This window comes from Polyergus mexicanus, unplaced genomic scaffold (genome assembly GCF_030449975.1).
Source record: "Polyergus mexicanus isolate NDT 795.1 unplaced genomic scaffold, iyPolMexi1.0 SCAF_10, whole genome shotgun sequence".
NCBI classification, from domain to species: domain Eukaryota; kingdom Metazoa; phylum Arthropoda; class Insecta; order Hymenoptera; family Formicidae; genus Polyergus; species Polyergus mexicanus.
Genome location: NW_027223330.1, coordinates 3637129 through 3652322, shown reverse-complemented (window position 1 = coordinate 3652322; position 15194 = coordinate 3637129). Strand labels below are relative to the sequence as shown.

The 15194-nt window shown below is 38.2% G+C and overlaps 1 protein-coding gene and 1 long non-coding RNA gene across 2 annotated transcripts; one reads left to right on the top strand and one right to left on the bottom strand.

The window, feature by feature from the left end:
- Positions 1-37: 37 nt before the first annotated feature.
- On the bottom strand, positions 38-13319 carry LOC138937280 (uncharacterized). The gene is made up of 3 exons (XR_011447485.1): positions 13146-13319; positions 11552-11664; positions 38-10776 (listed from the first exon to the last, which is right to left on the bottom strand). It is a non-coding gene; the product is annotated as an uncharacterized lncRNA (long non-coding RNA).
- Positions 4414-13064, top strand: LOC138937278 (protein lethal(2)essential for life). The gene is made up of 3 exons (XM_070303397.1): positions 4414-4867; positions 10277-10498; positions 11742-13064. Exons 1-3 carry the CDS (start codon positions 4616-4618, stop codon positions 11850-11852), a joined length of 585 nt encoding a protein of 194 aa, XP_070159498.1. The 5' UTR covers positions 4414-4615; the 3' UTR covers positions 11853-13064.
- Positions 13320-15194: the final 1875 nt, after the last annotated feature.

Sequence of the window (15194 nt, the reverse complement as noted above, 5' to 3'; positions counted from 1 at the left end):
GGTATAATTTAAATTGAAAAAGATTCACACACTAATGTATATCGGATTCCACTTTATTGTTTCTCTCTTAGCCAAAAAATAGTATCGGGCCTATATCTATACGCTGCATAAATACAAAATTAAATAAAGTCAGATATAAAGTAAGTATAAGCCATATCAAGATGGAATTTCGCGCAATTTAGTCAAACGGACCATATATGATTTCGATTATTTCGGGCAAATTACAAATTTTTCATTTTACGTTAAATACAAAAAAAATATACGCATATTCGCTCTTCTCTCAATCTAAGATTTCTCTGACATAACATTTTTGCATCTAAAAATAATAATTTTCTTTAATGCTTATAAACCGAGGAAAATCGGTATAATAACATCAATAATCCATCGAGTTATACAAGCATCGGCCTAACGGATGATTACCATCGCATTCGTCATAAAGAGATTCTCTTGTGTGTGTTGATATATTATATATACACATACGCTTTACATCATAATATATTCCCTACGGGACACGCACGAATAATCATGGTCGTTTTATCCAGTAAGTATCAATATTTAGTTTTTATCCCTAGACAATAAAGACAATCAGAGTATCGAGTCATTTTTAGAGTTTTTTATCTGAAGTCTGACACGTAAACATGGAACATTTCGCAATATCTCGGAATAAAGGTAGAGAGATAAGAGAATCTCTTAAGATATAAGATTCTTGTCTGAAATTTATCGATTAATTATTGTTGTTCGTTGGATGTTGTATCGAGTGACAAATAGTATCGCGTAAGTAGTACCGAGCGGTATAAGTAGATAAAGTAATAACTTAATTACGAGCTTATCATTATTATTATAATGCCACATAATATGATTCGTCCGAAGAGCTAAGAATTAGAGCTTAAAATTAGATTACTCGCGTTTCCTCCCGATACACTTGCCACAAGTGCTTCGCCAAATCTATGATATGAATTTTTTTGCGCTTCGCTTTTAGATATCTCGAATATAAATAACTTTTCTGAAGAACAAAATTTACCATATACCATAACTATTTGTTTCGAAGACTGAAATTCTTTCGATTTTCATCAGTGAGATATTTCGATAACGATTATCCAGCTGGGATATATCGTAGAGATATTTCTGATTGCGTGACTTAAAAATGCGAGTGCATATTTTTAGATGAGACGTGGATCAGGAGCTATTTTCGCACTCAAGATTGTTTCATTAGCACTTGCCGCTAGTAGATGGAATTCGCGGAGTAACGAAGTAGTCTAGTATGCAACATTTTTATACCTAAGTATATTACCCTTAGCATTAATAATGCATATATGTAAGTTTTATAATTTTATTTTATTTTTTTTTTTTTTTTGCGACGTGCACGTCTTTTTTTATAATTCTTTTATAGTTGACTTTATACGCCTTTCCCCTATAGGAGAAAGTTTATCAATCAAGCTTATATAATCCGCGCGTAGCAATCCCGCTTAAATCGCCGTCTCTATTGATTGTGGTTCATTGTTCATTGTTCAGAATTATGTCGCGAAGCGATGCATGTGAAATTTATCTATTTCTCGTGCGGACAAAATGTGCTCGCCAAATTATCGATCAAAATGAATTAAACCTGAAGATTTCAAAGGTACTGACGGCTCGATAAGATCTATACGAGAATCTACGTGGTTAATTGTCGCGCAAAGCTAATATCGGTGTTAATCATACAACTTTCTTCATACATATATGTATATTATGTATTAAAATATTAAACGAGAAAGAAGCAAATCGAAGGAAAGGTATCTTAAGAAAAAACAAATACGTATAATCCAATATAGTAAAATAACACGCTTTGGGACGTAGCCCTATATTTAATGAATTTGCTTTTAGCACTCTCCGTGTTTTCTAAACTTTTGGTAACTCTTATCGATTTAAATATTTGCTCACGAGATCAAAGTGTTCCTCATGTATTCTCCGAACGGCGTATTCGTATTCGCGGTAAAGTCGAAAAAATATCTTCAGCATTTGCTACGATTTGTGAATAACCCAACTACATACTTCTATATATTATACAATAATATATATATATATATTTTATAATAATATACAGAAGTATGTAAGATATATTATATAGAAGTCTATGAAGCCAATCTTTAAGTTAATTGTCACGATCGAAAATTTCTATCTTTGATATCTCTAATTCTCGTGATTGCTCAGCAAAATATGATCGAGTAAAAAATTTCAGAAAAAAGATCTCTTTATTATCCCGTTCCGTTTGGTGATGTAGTTCTCTAATTCGCTCCAGTACAGAGGATGCAACATCTCATCTCGATGAGATTATGCGTTCTAATTCTTTCTTCGGATTTCCGCACTGTTTTTAAAACACGATTGTCCAAAAATTAATAAGCGGTACCGTCCACTATTTTACCCCACTATTTTATCCCGCAATCGTGATAATTCAGAAGAGATTGCAAATTCGATATCGCGGAAATAGAAAGGTTCGACAACACATCGACGATGTCTTAGATATAGTTAGAGATAATGTCGCTGTCACAGACGAATTGCATCGAGTATATTTTTTGTACATCATCGTTTCATATTGTCAGGCCTTTCAGTTTAGATGGTAAATCGCGAATATTTCGTAGCGATCGCGAGTATGACAAACGCGGTGAAAATCGATGTATGTAATCGTCACGTGACAGTGAGAATGTACATACAAAGTGGCTCGAGTTAAGCGCAAGTATGACCGAGTCGGTTTTAACAGCCAAAATTCTGTAGCGTTCGTAGGAAGTAATCTTGGATGTATTTTTGGAGAGAATAGTCAGTGAACGTCACGTGACATTGTAGGAGCACGCCTCCGCATCGCGGCGGCGTCGAGACGCCGACCGACGTCGGTTATTTAAGATAGATCCGCGATTCGCATTGAATCAGAGAGCAGACGACTCCGAAATTGTCTGGTGAACTTCGAGTTGACCGATCGCCTCTTCACGTTCCACGTAAGGTACGACAGTACTGTTCTCGTTACGTTTTCTTTACCTTTTTTTCGCCAGTGTGTATTACTGAATATCTTTCGTTATCCCGCCGCGTCCTCACTAGCCCTAATAGGTAGTTATGAGTCTAATCGCTTAGCGTACTAACTTACGATAATCTTAGAATTACTTAAATGTAATGTTATTCGTCTACGTCTCCATTTCTTTTGTTTCGTCTTTTAGATCAGGATGTGAGCTTATCGGTACGTTTTGTGCGAAATAATCTTAAGCTAACGGTCCTTATGTCCTCGCCAAAATCTCCCCCACCTCGAGCTACCACCGCGGACGTCAAGGGTACATATCCTTAGTCAAAGAAGAAAGAAAGGGGGATGATCGTGAAGAATTTTACCGCGAGTCACACATGATCTTTAATCCTCGATTTGATTGTGTTCGGTGATCGCGTGTTTAGATACGTGTGATGCTTAGCAACGTTTAGGAGCGTGTGACTTTAAACTAGTACCTGCGCTGTCTGATCAATCGTCATCGTTGTTCCATCGTCATAGTTGGTCGATACTTAAATGCCAATAATCTATTGTCTCGAGACAATTTCATTTAAATTCTCTATACGTAATCTTACGCGAACGGACTAGCTTTGCTGTTTCGAGCTCTCGCTTGGCTTATGACTATAGTCTAAACATTATTGAGTTCTTTATTATTTTTCGAGTCTCCGTGTCGTGAATAGAGAAACCGGTTTCTATGCGATCTAATCATAATCTTCCTTCCCTTTTATTGGACGTTGCCTTTTTAATTCTGTCAATTCTATTGCCACGCGAGAGAAGTCATATTCCGAGGTATTTAGTATCATCCGCAGTGCTGTATCGCGTTACAAGATGCGTCGAAAGATCCGTTATAGATTTATCTATTGCCTATGAGAGGCATGAATTTAAATGTGAGTGAAGAGCTTCTCGTACGTGTAACGTTTAACGAAGGGAGAATGTCGTTTAATGTCGATTTTTACGTACAGCACGTAACTGACGTATCGATTAACGCGTTCTTACATTCCCCTAAAACTATCACTTAACAAACGAGTAATGTAGAATAATTAATAAAGATGTCAGTGATACAGTGGAGAAAACGAGACTCTCATTGTGATCTTTAGTTATAAATGCGTAGGGTATCTCACCAATGACTTATATTCGTCCATTCCGGAATGGATGACGCGGATTTCGATAAGTCTTTTATAAATCGAGATGTACTTCGGCCATTGTGTAGAATTATGTAATTAACTTCTTTTACGCTAAAATTATGTGCCAATATGTCAATAGTGTTCCGAGTAAGTAAGTCCGAGAGATTAATTACACTTAACGATAGTCCTAGAAATACTATCCGATAAATTATACACGAGAGCTAATGATTTATCGCCTTTGTGCAGTCTAGCTTAATAATTCTTAGCATCTATACGTAGAATTAACGTATATATATATATATGTATTATATATTCTGTAGTTGTGTGACCCGATTCTTCAATCACGCGAAACTTCATTCACGCCTATTTCTCGCCCGGGACGCTTATATTTTATTTGTTCGTGTCTCCAGAAAAATGTATATTTCTTCTTGTTTTTACGTTCGAGCAGGAGCATCAACCGGTCATTATTGATTGTTCGATTGATTCGCAGATGTCAATCGTGCCTCTAGTTTTCCGCGATTGGTGGGACGACATCGATCGTCCCGTCTCACGGCTCTTGGATCAACACTTTGGCACTGGCCTCCACCGAGATGATCTGATCTCGAATTTTACCGGTCTCGGTTTCAATCGAGCCCCTTTACGCTCGATCATCGGGAACACGTACTATCGACCGTGGAAGAACGTGACGCGTCAGAGCTCGAGCGGATCTAGCACGATCCAGTTGGACAATAATAATTTCCAGGTTGGTATTTAGAACAATTTTGCGCACAGAAATAAAATAGAATGTCGCGTGATACGATTAGATCGAAAGCGAAGTCGCATACTATTTTTTGTGAATCTCTACGAGTAAAATGGAATTTTTGATCTGCAGTTTTTTTTTCTGTCACAACGGATCAGCGAAATAATAAAATGACTAAAGTGTCTATTTTTAACGCTGTCCAGTGGTTAAAATTTCAATTAATTTTATTAATAATAATATTTTATCGATACTTTATTCTGAGATCTGTGTCCAAATATCTTATTAATCTCGATGTCGTATGATGACGTTTATTTCTTTTGTCTTAATAATAGTTCTATTCGAAAAGAATTTTATTGCCGAACAGACTATTTTTGTATCTTGACGTATCTGAATTAATGCTTTTTAACTATCTTTATGTTTGTTACATGTTTACCGTTTGCTAATTATTTTTAGAAATTTATTGCTTCGAGAAGTTTTCGTAGAATCAATACGGAAGATTTTAGATTAATTTATCAGAAAATGTATTTCTTTTCACCTATTGATCCTCGTGCGTATTACGTGACGTTACCGTGAAAGGATTTTTTGTTATTTATCATACATCACCAAACGATTCTTTGCTTAGTCTTTACATTCGTGATAAAACACGAGAAATGATCTCAAGTTAAAAGATTTGCTTTGTAAGAGTAGTTTTGCTTTTATTGGTACTTTAATTGCTATTAGAGTTTGTCATTTTGATGTTCGTAATTGTCGTCTTAGAATGCGCATTTATCTATATAATGTTTCATCTAGTTGCGTTCAAGTCTTGCGATCAGATGGGCTTTTATTGAACTCGAAATATCTTTTTGCTAAAATTAATTCAATTTGCAAAGGATGCCTCGTGAGTTTATCTTCTATATGTCAGTTCAAGATGCTAATAATTGAGTTTGATCGGATCTTTTATTTGCATAGTCATTAATACGATAGCATTTTTCCTCAGGAAAGTGTTAAAAGCTTGCTTAAAAATACATTATAGGGCGGAAGTACTGCTGCAATGGTCCAATTCCGTCTTTCGCAAAATCCTGCTAGCTGGCAAGATTTTGCGAAAGAAATGAATTGGCCAGAAATTATTTAGAACAATAAGAAGTTCAAAGATTGATAATATCTCCTTACGCAATAATCGATTCAATAATTAATAATCAATAACGCAAATTAATTCGCAATTCGAATCTCGCCGCTAATTTCGCTTCGAGGATATCGTTATTCTAAATTGCTTATAATTTTTGAAGCCGCTTTTGCGAGTTTTTACAATTTCTGAAAGCCATCTTCTCTCTCTATTTGTGTAATCTCAAAATGCGTCAGAAAAATGCGACGGAAAATTCTTTATTTTCTTGTCACATGTGCGTTCGCTCGTTCGGTTTAATTCCAGAGTGCGGCAAGAAAACGTAAACAAGAAGCAACGCGCGTTAAAATTATCATGGAATGTCCCGTACGCGAGTGAGTTAATATATTATTTTTAGACGCGTTTTAGAATGTATTTTTATTCGTTATGAGTAAGAGAATTGCAGAATCGCCTACGGGTATCGTGTAACCTTCCCGGACTGTGGAAAGTTACGCGATAGCCGTCGCGATTCTAACACGACTATTAATAAGTACGATTTACGAATCGGAGAAAAATTCACGGGAATCGCGATTCGGGATGATATGCACGCGATTAATATCTAGGATTAACACGCCCTGCGCGGATATACCGATTATCTTACGCTGCAGTTATTCTAAAACACACGATAGATAAGTCAAGAATCTCAAGAACTGCTCTGTTGTCGCGTTCGCGAGTATCGCGAGTAGATTAGATTGCGTCTGGATCAGTCAGCAAAAGGCATTTCTCTTTCTCAAAAAGATTCCACGAGGATAAAGAGTACGTTACGTCTCTTTGATTATTTGACGTCCTTAAATCTTCGACTATATCCTCGTGATTTCAAACTGGATAAAACGTCCGCGAAATCGCTCTACTTTACAATCCTCTAGATCGCTCAGCTATCCGTCTCAGATTTATTGTAACTTAGTAACTCGACAGTAATATCGATCGTTAATTTACAATTTGTGCTCATAGAAGTCGCTTAACAAGTTTCGAAATCATGAATACGCGTATATTATGAGTAGGTTTCATTTATCGTCAAAGTGTCGTGATAATCTAAATTCATGAATTCGCAAAAGAGAGAATTATTGGCCTGTTACAAATATTCTTTATCTTATCACGGAAGTTCAATGAAATATCGCGAGCAAAATATAACCGGTTTATTGTTTTTGCGATAACTTAATCACGGCCTGAAGCGACGATCATTTTCTTTTTTCTATATAGTGGTTATCTATGTCAAATATAAAATGTGTAATTCGCCTAAACTCATGAATTCGCACGGTCGTCGGTTCACCAAATTACATTTATCGTGATTTTATTACGAATGTAAAGGACAGTTTTAAATTCATGAATTCAAGATTATTCTGATCCAATGCGTTAGAATTACAATCGCCTTCTGTTGAGGAAGGTGATGATGCAACAGCGACCGAAACGTGTAATCGGTTTACGCGTTTATAACTTTAGCTGAGACACGACTTAAACTGACCATCTCTTTAGTGGTTTTTTTTTTTTTTTTTTGGATGTTTATAATTCGAGCGCGATTTGTATCGGACGCAAAACGTATTTTATATCGAATACAAAGAGCCTCGATAATGATACTCTACAAAAAAATTACGATATATAATAAGTGTACACTTTTCTTGTTACCCTTTTTATCGAAAAAACGTAGATTTCGTGGCGAATCGTAGTTAGATTTCAAAATCTAGAAAAGTCGCTGAAGACAAATGACAAGAGATGACGGGAGTGAGTGACAAAGGAAAATAACGAAGAGGCGCATTCGTAAGAGGGAGAACAAAATAAAGAAGGAAAGGGGAGGATGATTAAGGCTTGGGGAGAGAAATGGGTTAACGGAAAAGATCGAAACGTCGCGAACGAAGGTTCTATCTAATAAGGCTCGAACGCTACTTTCAAAGGGATCGACAAATCGGCCGCGCGGTCATTAAAAATTAAAAAAAAAGAAAGGAACCCAAACACGAGGGAATCGAATGTAAGAGACGAAAGAAACTCAAGAAAAGCCCACTAGATATGCTAACGAACGAAAAATCCGGAACACCAGAAGGCCCAAAAAGCTAATGACTGCTTTTGCTGCACCTGTCGGTATCAATGTCATGTCTTTAACACGCGCATTACATGTGATCGTGCGATTGTACGTGCGACGTGAGGTCGATTGGAGCGGCAGCTCGATAATTTTTGACAGGATGGTAAGATGAGTGTGTTGATCGGGACTATTTTCGCTCGGAATATATAGGATGAGTGGGTATTTTTCAACCCCTCCCTCTCGACGAGGGAGGGTATACGAATGAATCGAATCGGAGAGACGACTTTTCTTTTTCTTTTTTTTTTACCGGATAAGCTATTTTTTTATCTATTTCTTTTTCTTTCTTCGAGAGACGCCGTTATTCTCCTCGTTTGCCGAAATGTTCTACGAAAGGTACGCGTATCAAAAGAGGATGATCTCCGATCAGTCGCGCTAGTTTCAAAATCTCTATGAAATCACAGTTTTACCACCACAGTTCTGTTTTACCTCCACTTCTTTAATCTTTTTAAACGTGTTTCTGGTTTTTTTTTGTTTTTGTTTTTTTTTTTGGTTTTGTTATTTTTCGCTCTTTCCGCGATATTTTTTCCTCGCGCGATCGCGCGTACGGTTTGCCTGCCGCAGCTCTGAAATGATTCTCTTTCCCGCTGTACTTTTTACATTCTATGTTCAAAGTCGCACGCAGAAATCGCGCGCAGCAGCCACGGAATAAAATATGCAACCGAAAGAGAGTGGATTGTTATCGTTATATATATTATCGTGTCGCGCTTAATCAGTCTTGTTCAATGAAAGAACCGAGACTCGTGGCGTCGTCCCGACGAGCCAACGCGCCCCCCTTTCGAAGGGGGCGCAGGCTTACGCGAACGAATCTCAAGCCCCGGTCCTTCTGGCTATAATCTCTATATAAAAATAAATACTTTTTTTGAATACCGTCAACAAGATAGAATCGTACAAAATTTGACTTTTGTCTTTTTGTTTCTTTTTTTTCCTCTTACACGGAATCCTTTTTTTTAATCTCTTTATTTGTACAAAATATGTCGCTCTGCGCGCAGCACTCGAGTCGACCGTTTACGGATCGGTTACTCCGTATAACTTCTTTTTCCCTCTTCTCTTCTATTCTTTTTTTTTTTTTTGGTACTATTTTCGAAATGCACAGCCAATCATCCTCCATTAATTTACTTCGCGCTCGCGCTCATCAAGTTCCAGGATCACGCAGCATCACCCGGAGAAACTCGACTCGTCTCTATTTTACTATCGTCGGTTGTTGAAGCTTCCTTGCTCTCTACGCCGGAGTGTTATCCATCTGATGTATTTTTTTTTTTTTATATTTTGTATTTCGCAATTTTTCTCATTCCCATCAAAAAGCAAATCGCTAGCTGCGAAAAGTATCGGCCACCACGGTCGCGACCGATCGCTCCCGCCACGACCGATGCGGCACTCGCGATAAGTACAAAAAAATCACCTACTTGTATGTGTGTATGCTCGTTTTTTTTGATCGTTAAAAAAAAAAAGGAACAATCTCACACAAGTAGGTGCGCCTGGTAACTACATCTTCCCGATTTGCTTTTGTACCATTTAACGCGCTTTAACGCGCGATGATCTAAAGAGATGCGGCGGAATTACATATGAAAGAGTCGCGAAAAATCGAAAAATGAAAGAGAAAAAATGCCTTTTGCAACACGCTTATTTGACGGTCGAGATGGATCTAAAATGTTGGCCGAATTGTCATTTTCATTCCTCGTCGCAGAAACTCCAACAACCGTATCTGATCGGCAAAACCGGGCCCGGCGGTTCCCTAAACGCGGAGATGTGGAAGAACGAATGCAAATTAAACGAAGCGCTGTTCCAAATAGTTTGCCGGAAGGATTGTGCGCAAAAAGTAGCTCTGTGTGTTTTAATACAATTTATATATGCGCTATGGACGCATGGCGTTCGAGATCCTCTTCCGAAGAAGAATTTAATTCAAAGAAGAAACGCAATAAACAAATACTAATTTACGAGACGAGAAAAAAATCAAATTGCTTGTCCTATTGTTCAAAATTCAACCATAATTCTCGGAGTAAACTCGTTCAGGGAAATGATACTTAACTTGCGCTCTGCGAAGGCATGGCCAGGACGATGATGTGCGTTTGCGCTTTGCTCTCAGAAGAATGCGAAATTTCTGTCCTCGATGACGCTTTTGGCTTAGAGGATCTTGAATGAAGCTAATAATTTCCGGGGCCTCCTCACGGGGCCGCGCTTTCTCTCTCTCTCTGATCCGCAGGTGATACTGGACGTGCAACAATTCTCACCGGATGAGATCACGGTGAAGACAGTCGACAACTACGTTATTGTCGAGGCCAAGCACGAGGAGAGACAAGACGAGCACGGCTACATCAGCAGGCACTTCATACGCAGATACGTCCTGCCACCATCTCACGATCTCGTCAATGTCACCTCGACTCTTTCCTCGGATGGTGTACTAACTGTCACAGCGCCCAAAAAGGTACAATCGAGCCAAGACCTACGTTAACATCCGCCCTGCTCTCTTATTCGCGGATACGACCGCGAATGAACAGAGCCTCCTTCTCTCTTTTTCTCACTGGCCCCTTCTATCGCTCTTTCTCCCTCTCTCGTTTTTGTTATGGTTGGTGCGGCTTACGTTACATGTTTGAATTTTTTGCTTTTTGATTCCAATCTTTCCAATGCTGTGCCTCAGTATGCAGTATTAAAGGAGGCAGATGGTGTCGACGGTTTTGGATCAAACTACGAGTCTGCTCTAAACTACAAAATAGAATATGGCTTGTTAACGTACGAAATTCAGCACGCAATGTTTACGTGGACAAGGCACATTTTTTTATATCAGTGTGCGTCGATTTTAAAGGAAATTATATATTGAAATTCGACGATATTTTAAAAAGCAAACGACAAACTGTCGCGAAAGAATGATAAGGATATGTTCAGCGTTTTCATCTAGATATCCTTAAATCTCTTATTTAGTATTTTTATATTTAAAAGCGATTGCTTTTAAATATTGAAACTCACATCGAATTCTATTAAAATCGTCGACACTTATTACTAGCCGAGTTTTTACAGTTACAGTTTTTCAGGAATGACATTTTTATAATCTTTTCTCTTATTTTTATCATTTTTATTATTATTTAAACCCTATTGTTAAATATTATCAAAGTTTGAAAATCGAGATTTTATTTCAAGTAAATTCAATTATATGTAAATAGAATCCTTTTTAATTACTCATAACAAAGAGAGTTTTGATTTTAAATAATATATAAAACTAATAATATATAATTATAATTCTTTTTTTCGATACCTCTAATGCATAAAAAAGTATCTTTACATTATCGTAAATTTTTTTTTCTACACCATTGACGTAAGAATAGTTCAAAGCCGCGCTTATTATACTACGGCTTGTTTAAACTATGGCTCGCATTGATTTTAATCATCGTATTTTTAACCCTTCTAGTTCATTGTCCATAAGCATAATCCTAATATAACTTAATGCATAATATATTATTGTCCCTAGACTTTATGCGCTTACCTGTATCTCGAAGTTCTCTTCTCATATTTGTTCAAAGTGTAAAGGTATTTCGAACTCTAATTCACGCCTGTCGTCGCGTACGGATTGTTCAAGCACCGACCCCGTAGGGTGCACTAAAAAACGCAAACGCATAGCTCTTATAATTCGCTTATTTTAATTTCTCATGATATTTTTCTCGCGTTTTTTTCAGAACATAACGCCAGCTAATATGGAAAGAGTCATCAATGTTATTCAAACGGGAGAACCAGCTGTCAAACCGATTCCCGTCGAAACAACTGCAACCATCGCTACTACCGATTAAAAAAATCTATTGTCTGAAGCTATTGTCTCATTCCGGTATATTCGTTTTATTCCTTTACTTTCTTCATTTTATCATTCATATAATGAAACAATTCTATAAAATGATATAATCGCGCCATAATTGTAATACAATAATGTTTCTTTCTAATACATCATAGAGAAATATAATTTCTTAGCGCGTTGTAAAATAATATTTTGTTATGTCATATGAAAATATACAATTGCGTATGTGCGTATTGCGTAAATGTTACTTTGTCGCAATGTCCAATAGAAATATTCGAGTTATCTTTCTCTTAATATGATTATCAATTAGAGTTGAACTTGAATTTAATTGATTCTCTTTCCTTGTTTCTTCCCAATCATAATTTATTGTTAGTTCAAAATAGTAGAGATAGTTAAATTACAATTAAATTTAATTGACATTATTGAAAACAAGTCTAATACCAGATAACATAACAAATGTGTATACAGGGTGTTTCAGAACAACCTTCCATCCTTAAAATGACGTATTCCTGATACGATTCTAAGACGATTTTTCCTTTACCAAAATTTGAATTAAAGCGTAATTTTTGAGTTATAAGCAAAAATAGTTAGCAAATCACGCGTCGAGTACAGAAGGCAGCCAGGAGCGGCGCAACGCGCCGCAACTGACCGTCCGACGTGTGACTACCACGCATGAGTCGCTAACTATTTTATTTTATAACAAAATTATGCTTTAAATAAAATTTTGGTAAAGAAGAAAATGTCTTAGAATTACGCCAGGAATATGTATTGCGCCGCTCCTGCCTGCCTTCTGTACTCGACGCATGATTTGCTAACTATTTTTGCTTATAACTCAAAAATTACGCTTCAATTCAAATTTTGGTAAAGGAAAAATCGTCTTAGAATCATATCAGGAATACGTCATTTTAAGGATGGAAGGTTGTTCTGAAACACCCTGTATATAAATAGAATTAAAAGATTGTGTCGTTAAGAAATATGATTTCTTAGCACGTTGTTAATTAAAGAAGTGAAAAAATCAAAATATTAAATGCTCCAATACATTCATCTTTTTTCATGTATTTTTCTATTACTTTTTCAATAATTTAAATAGTTATACAGCAAATTAATCATTTGTGACAATTCTCTTTTAAATTTCCACCGCAAGATGACCAAGGTCAGGCATGACGTCAATTACCTTTGTCACTGGGTTACAATAAAAAAGTCTAATGTACTCCAACTAGCTCAATAGGACAAAATTGCGTTATACTTGTTATAAATGAAAAAAAGGAAAACCCAATGATGGGATACCTACGGTAAACTGTCGCGCTCCGCACCTGGTGCCCGCTCGCCTACATTTTCCCGTGCCGGCGGTCTCGATGAAATAAGAAGCCCAAGTGTGTTACACTGATGGTGAAGGGTGAAGGGGTCTTCGGGTGTTCGCTGCTCCGAACTGAACCAGGGTTTGTTTACGAATGCGCCGAGCCGGGCCGGCCGGTTGCCTTATATAAGCGCGCGCGACGTGCCGCGTCGCGTCGCAGCGCATGGAAGCTTCGAGAGCCTCTCAGTCACCGCCACACATAATGCGCAATAGCATGCGATCGCTCCTTTCGGGTCCAGGAAGGGCCCGATGTCATCAGCGGTCACGATATTCGGCATCGTCAGGACGAAATCTGTCGATCGGTACACGTGTCGGAATGTTTTTTCCATCGCATAGCTGAGAAATCAACGAATACCGAGTATTGATCGGCCCGGCCAAAGAGAGGCGACGGGACGGGGTTTCTGGCACGTTCTCTCCGACCGGGGGCCGGGGGCCCCACCACATCACCCAACCCATACGAGCGAACAAAACGACGTACCATATCCCGCCGCCTCCGCGCACTGTTATTAGCACGGTCAACCGGTATATGATATAATACTACCTGCGTATCTTCCCACTAGTTGATGCCTATGTGTATCTCGTTTATTTTCTATCTCGAGAGAAAGATTATCTGTGTACGTGAGGATCGAGTAAAAAAAGAAATGATCATCTTTGGAGTCTATTGCGTAGTGAAGTTACTGCGCGGATGATTCCCTTCGTGTAGATGCGATCTTCAGGGATAACCTTGGTTCGCCCTATAGTTCTGTTTTTATTTATTTCTTTAATAGTAGCCGGGTCCGCGTTTAGGATAGCTTATGTTGACTAGAAGATACATTCCTAGACCTAGACATGTGATAAAATTCGCGTTCAATGTATAACGCGCGATAATGAAGATTCTGTTATCGCTAGAGACATGGTCAGTTTCATTGATAAACGGATTAAAGACGAATTATTTTCGTCAATACAAAGTGATGCTAAAAACAGAGAGAAGGGACCGGCTTATATTGTGATATAATATTGCGTCACATCGCATGCGTGTTCCACGTCGAAATGTTGAAACGCAATTTCTTCGGTCGGAGGCGTTCGCGGTGGGATTTCCGTACTGCGCAGGCAACCCGAACGACCTTCCAGCCGTTCCGGCGTGGTTTTTTATCAGCTCTTGAAACGAATGACAGCTATTTTTACGAGATTTCGAGGCGCGGTCGAGGCCTGGTCGGCTACGCGACTCCACATATTTGCAGACACACGAGAGAGTCGAGTTGACTCACGTATGATACGGCGTGTGCGAATGAGCAATTTTCATATGAATGCGAAATCGCTGACGAAAATTGGAGATAGAAACATTGCGTAGTATCACCTGGATCGTCGAAATAACGAGTACGCGAAGATAATTTTCGCTCGCGAAGATGAACGAAATCACGCGGGAAAAATTAATGTACTAGTATTCATACAAAATCGGAACGTCTTCAATGTTGCGAGCTACAACATAATAGCGATGATACAATCGGGTTGCATAATATTACGTTCGTTCCTCTTTCGGCGTATCATGTACCGCTCTATCGATTTCCTTTTCATATCGCTCGTTAGGCAGACCAACGCGTATATATATCTCAGCTTCTCTTTAAGCAGAACGCAATTAATGCAATTTTATTCAGGAGTATACAAGGGTCGCGCGCGCCAGATACTTATCTCTCCCTGCGAGATCGCCTTTTTGTAGGTCGCTAACAACGGCCGGCGGATTAGGCTCGTCGGAAGGGTGAACGAAGCTACTTCGTACAAATATGTATGCACGATGTGCCGTGCGATATCTCGTTACATTCAGGTGTCATTCAGAACGGCGTAATGAAATGCGAAGATAGACGGTTGCCAACTATGTATGTTGCATTGAAAGGCGTTGATCTGTGGGAACTTTCTCAACGACGTCTCTCTTTTTCCGATTTCAACCAGTGAAAACATTGTTGACGAAATAATTTGCAATTAATGAGCCTTCCCAGGGATATACCC

What these genes read in the sequence shown, in the direction of transcription:
- LOC138937278 (XM_070303397.1), top strand. Translation starts at nt 4,616, where the DNA reads ATGTCAATCGTGCCTCTAGTTTTCCGCGATTGGTGGGACGACATCGAT. An exon ending in TGGACAATAATAATTTCCAG is followed by an intron (nt 4,868 to 10,276) that starts GTTGGTATTTAG and finishes TCTGATCCGCAG; the next exon opens with GTGATACTGGACGTGCAACA. An exon ending in CTGTCACAGCGCCCAAAAAG is followed by an intron (nt 10,499 to 11,741) that starts GTACAATCGAGC and finishes CGTTTTTTTCAG; the next exon opens with AACATAACGCCAGCTAATAT.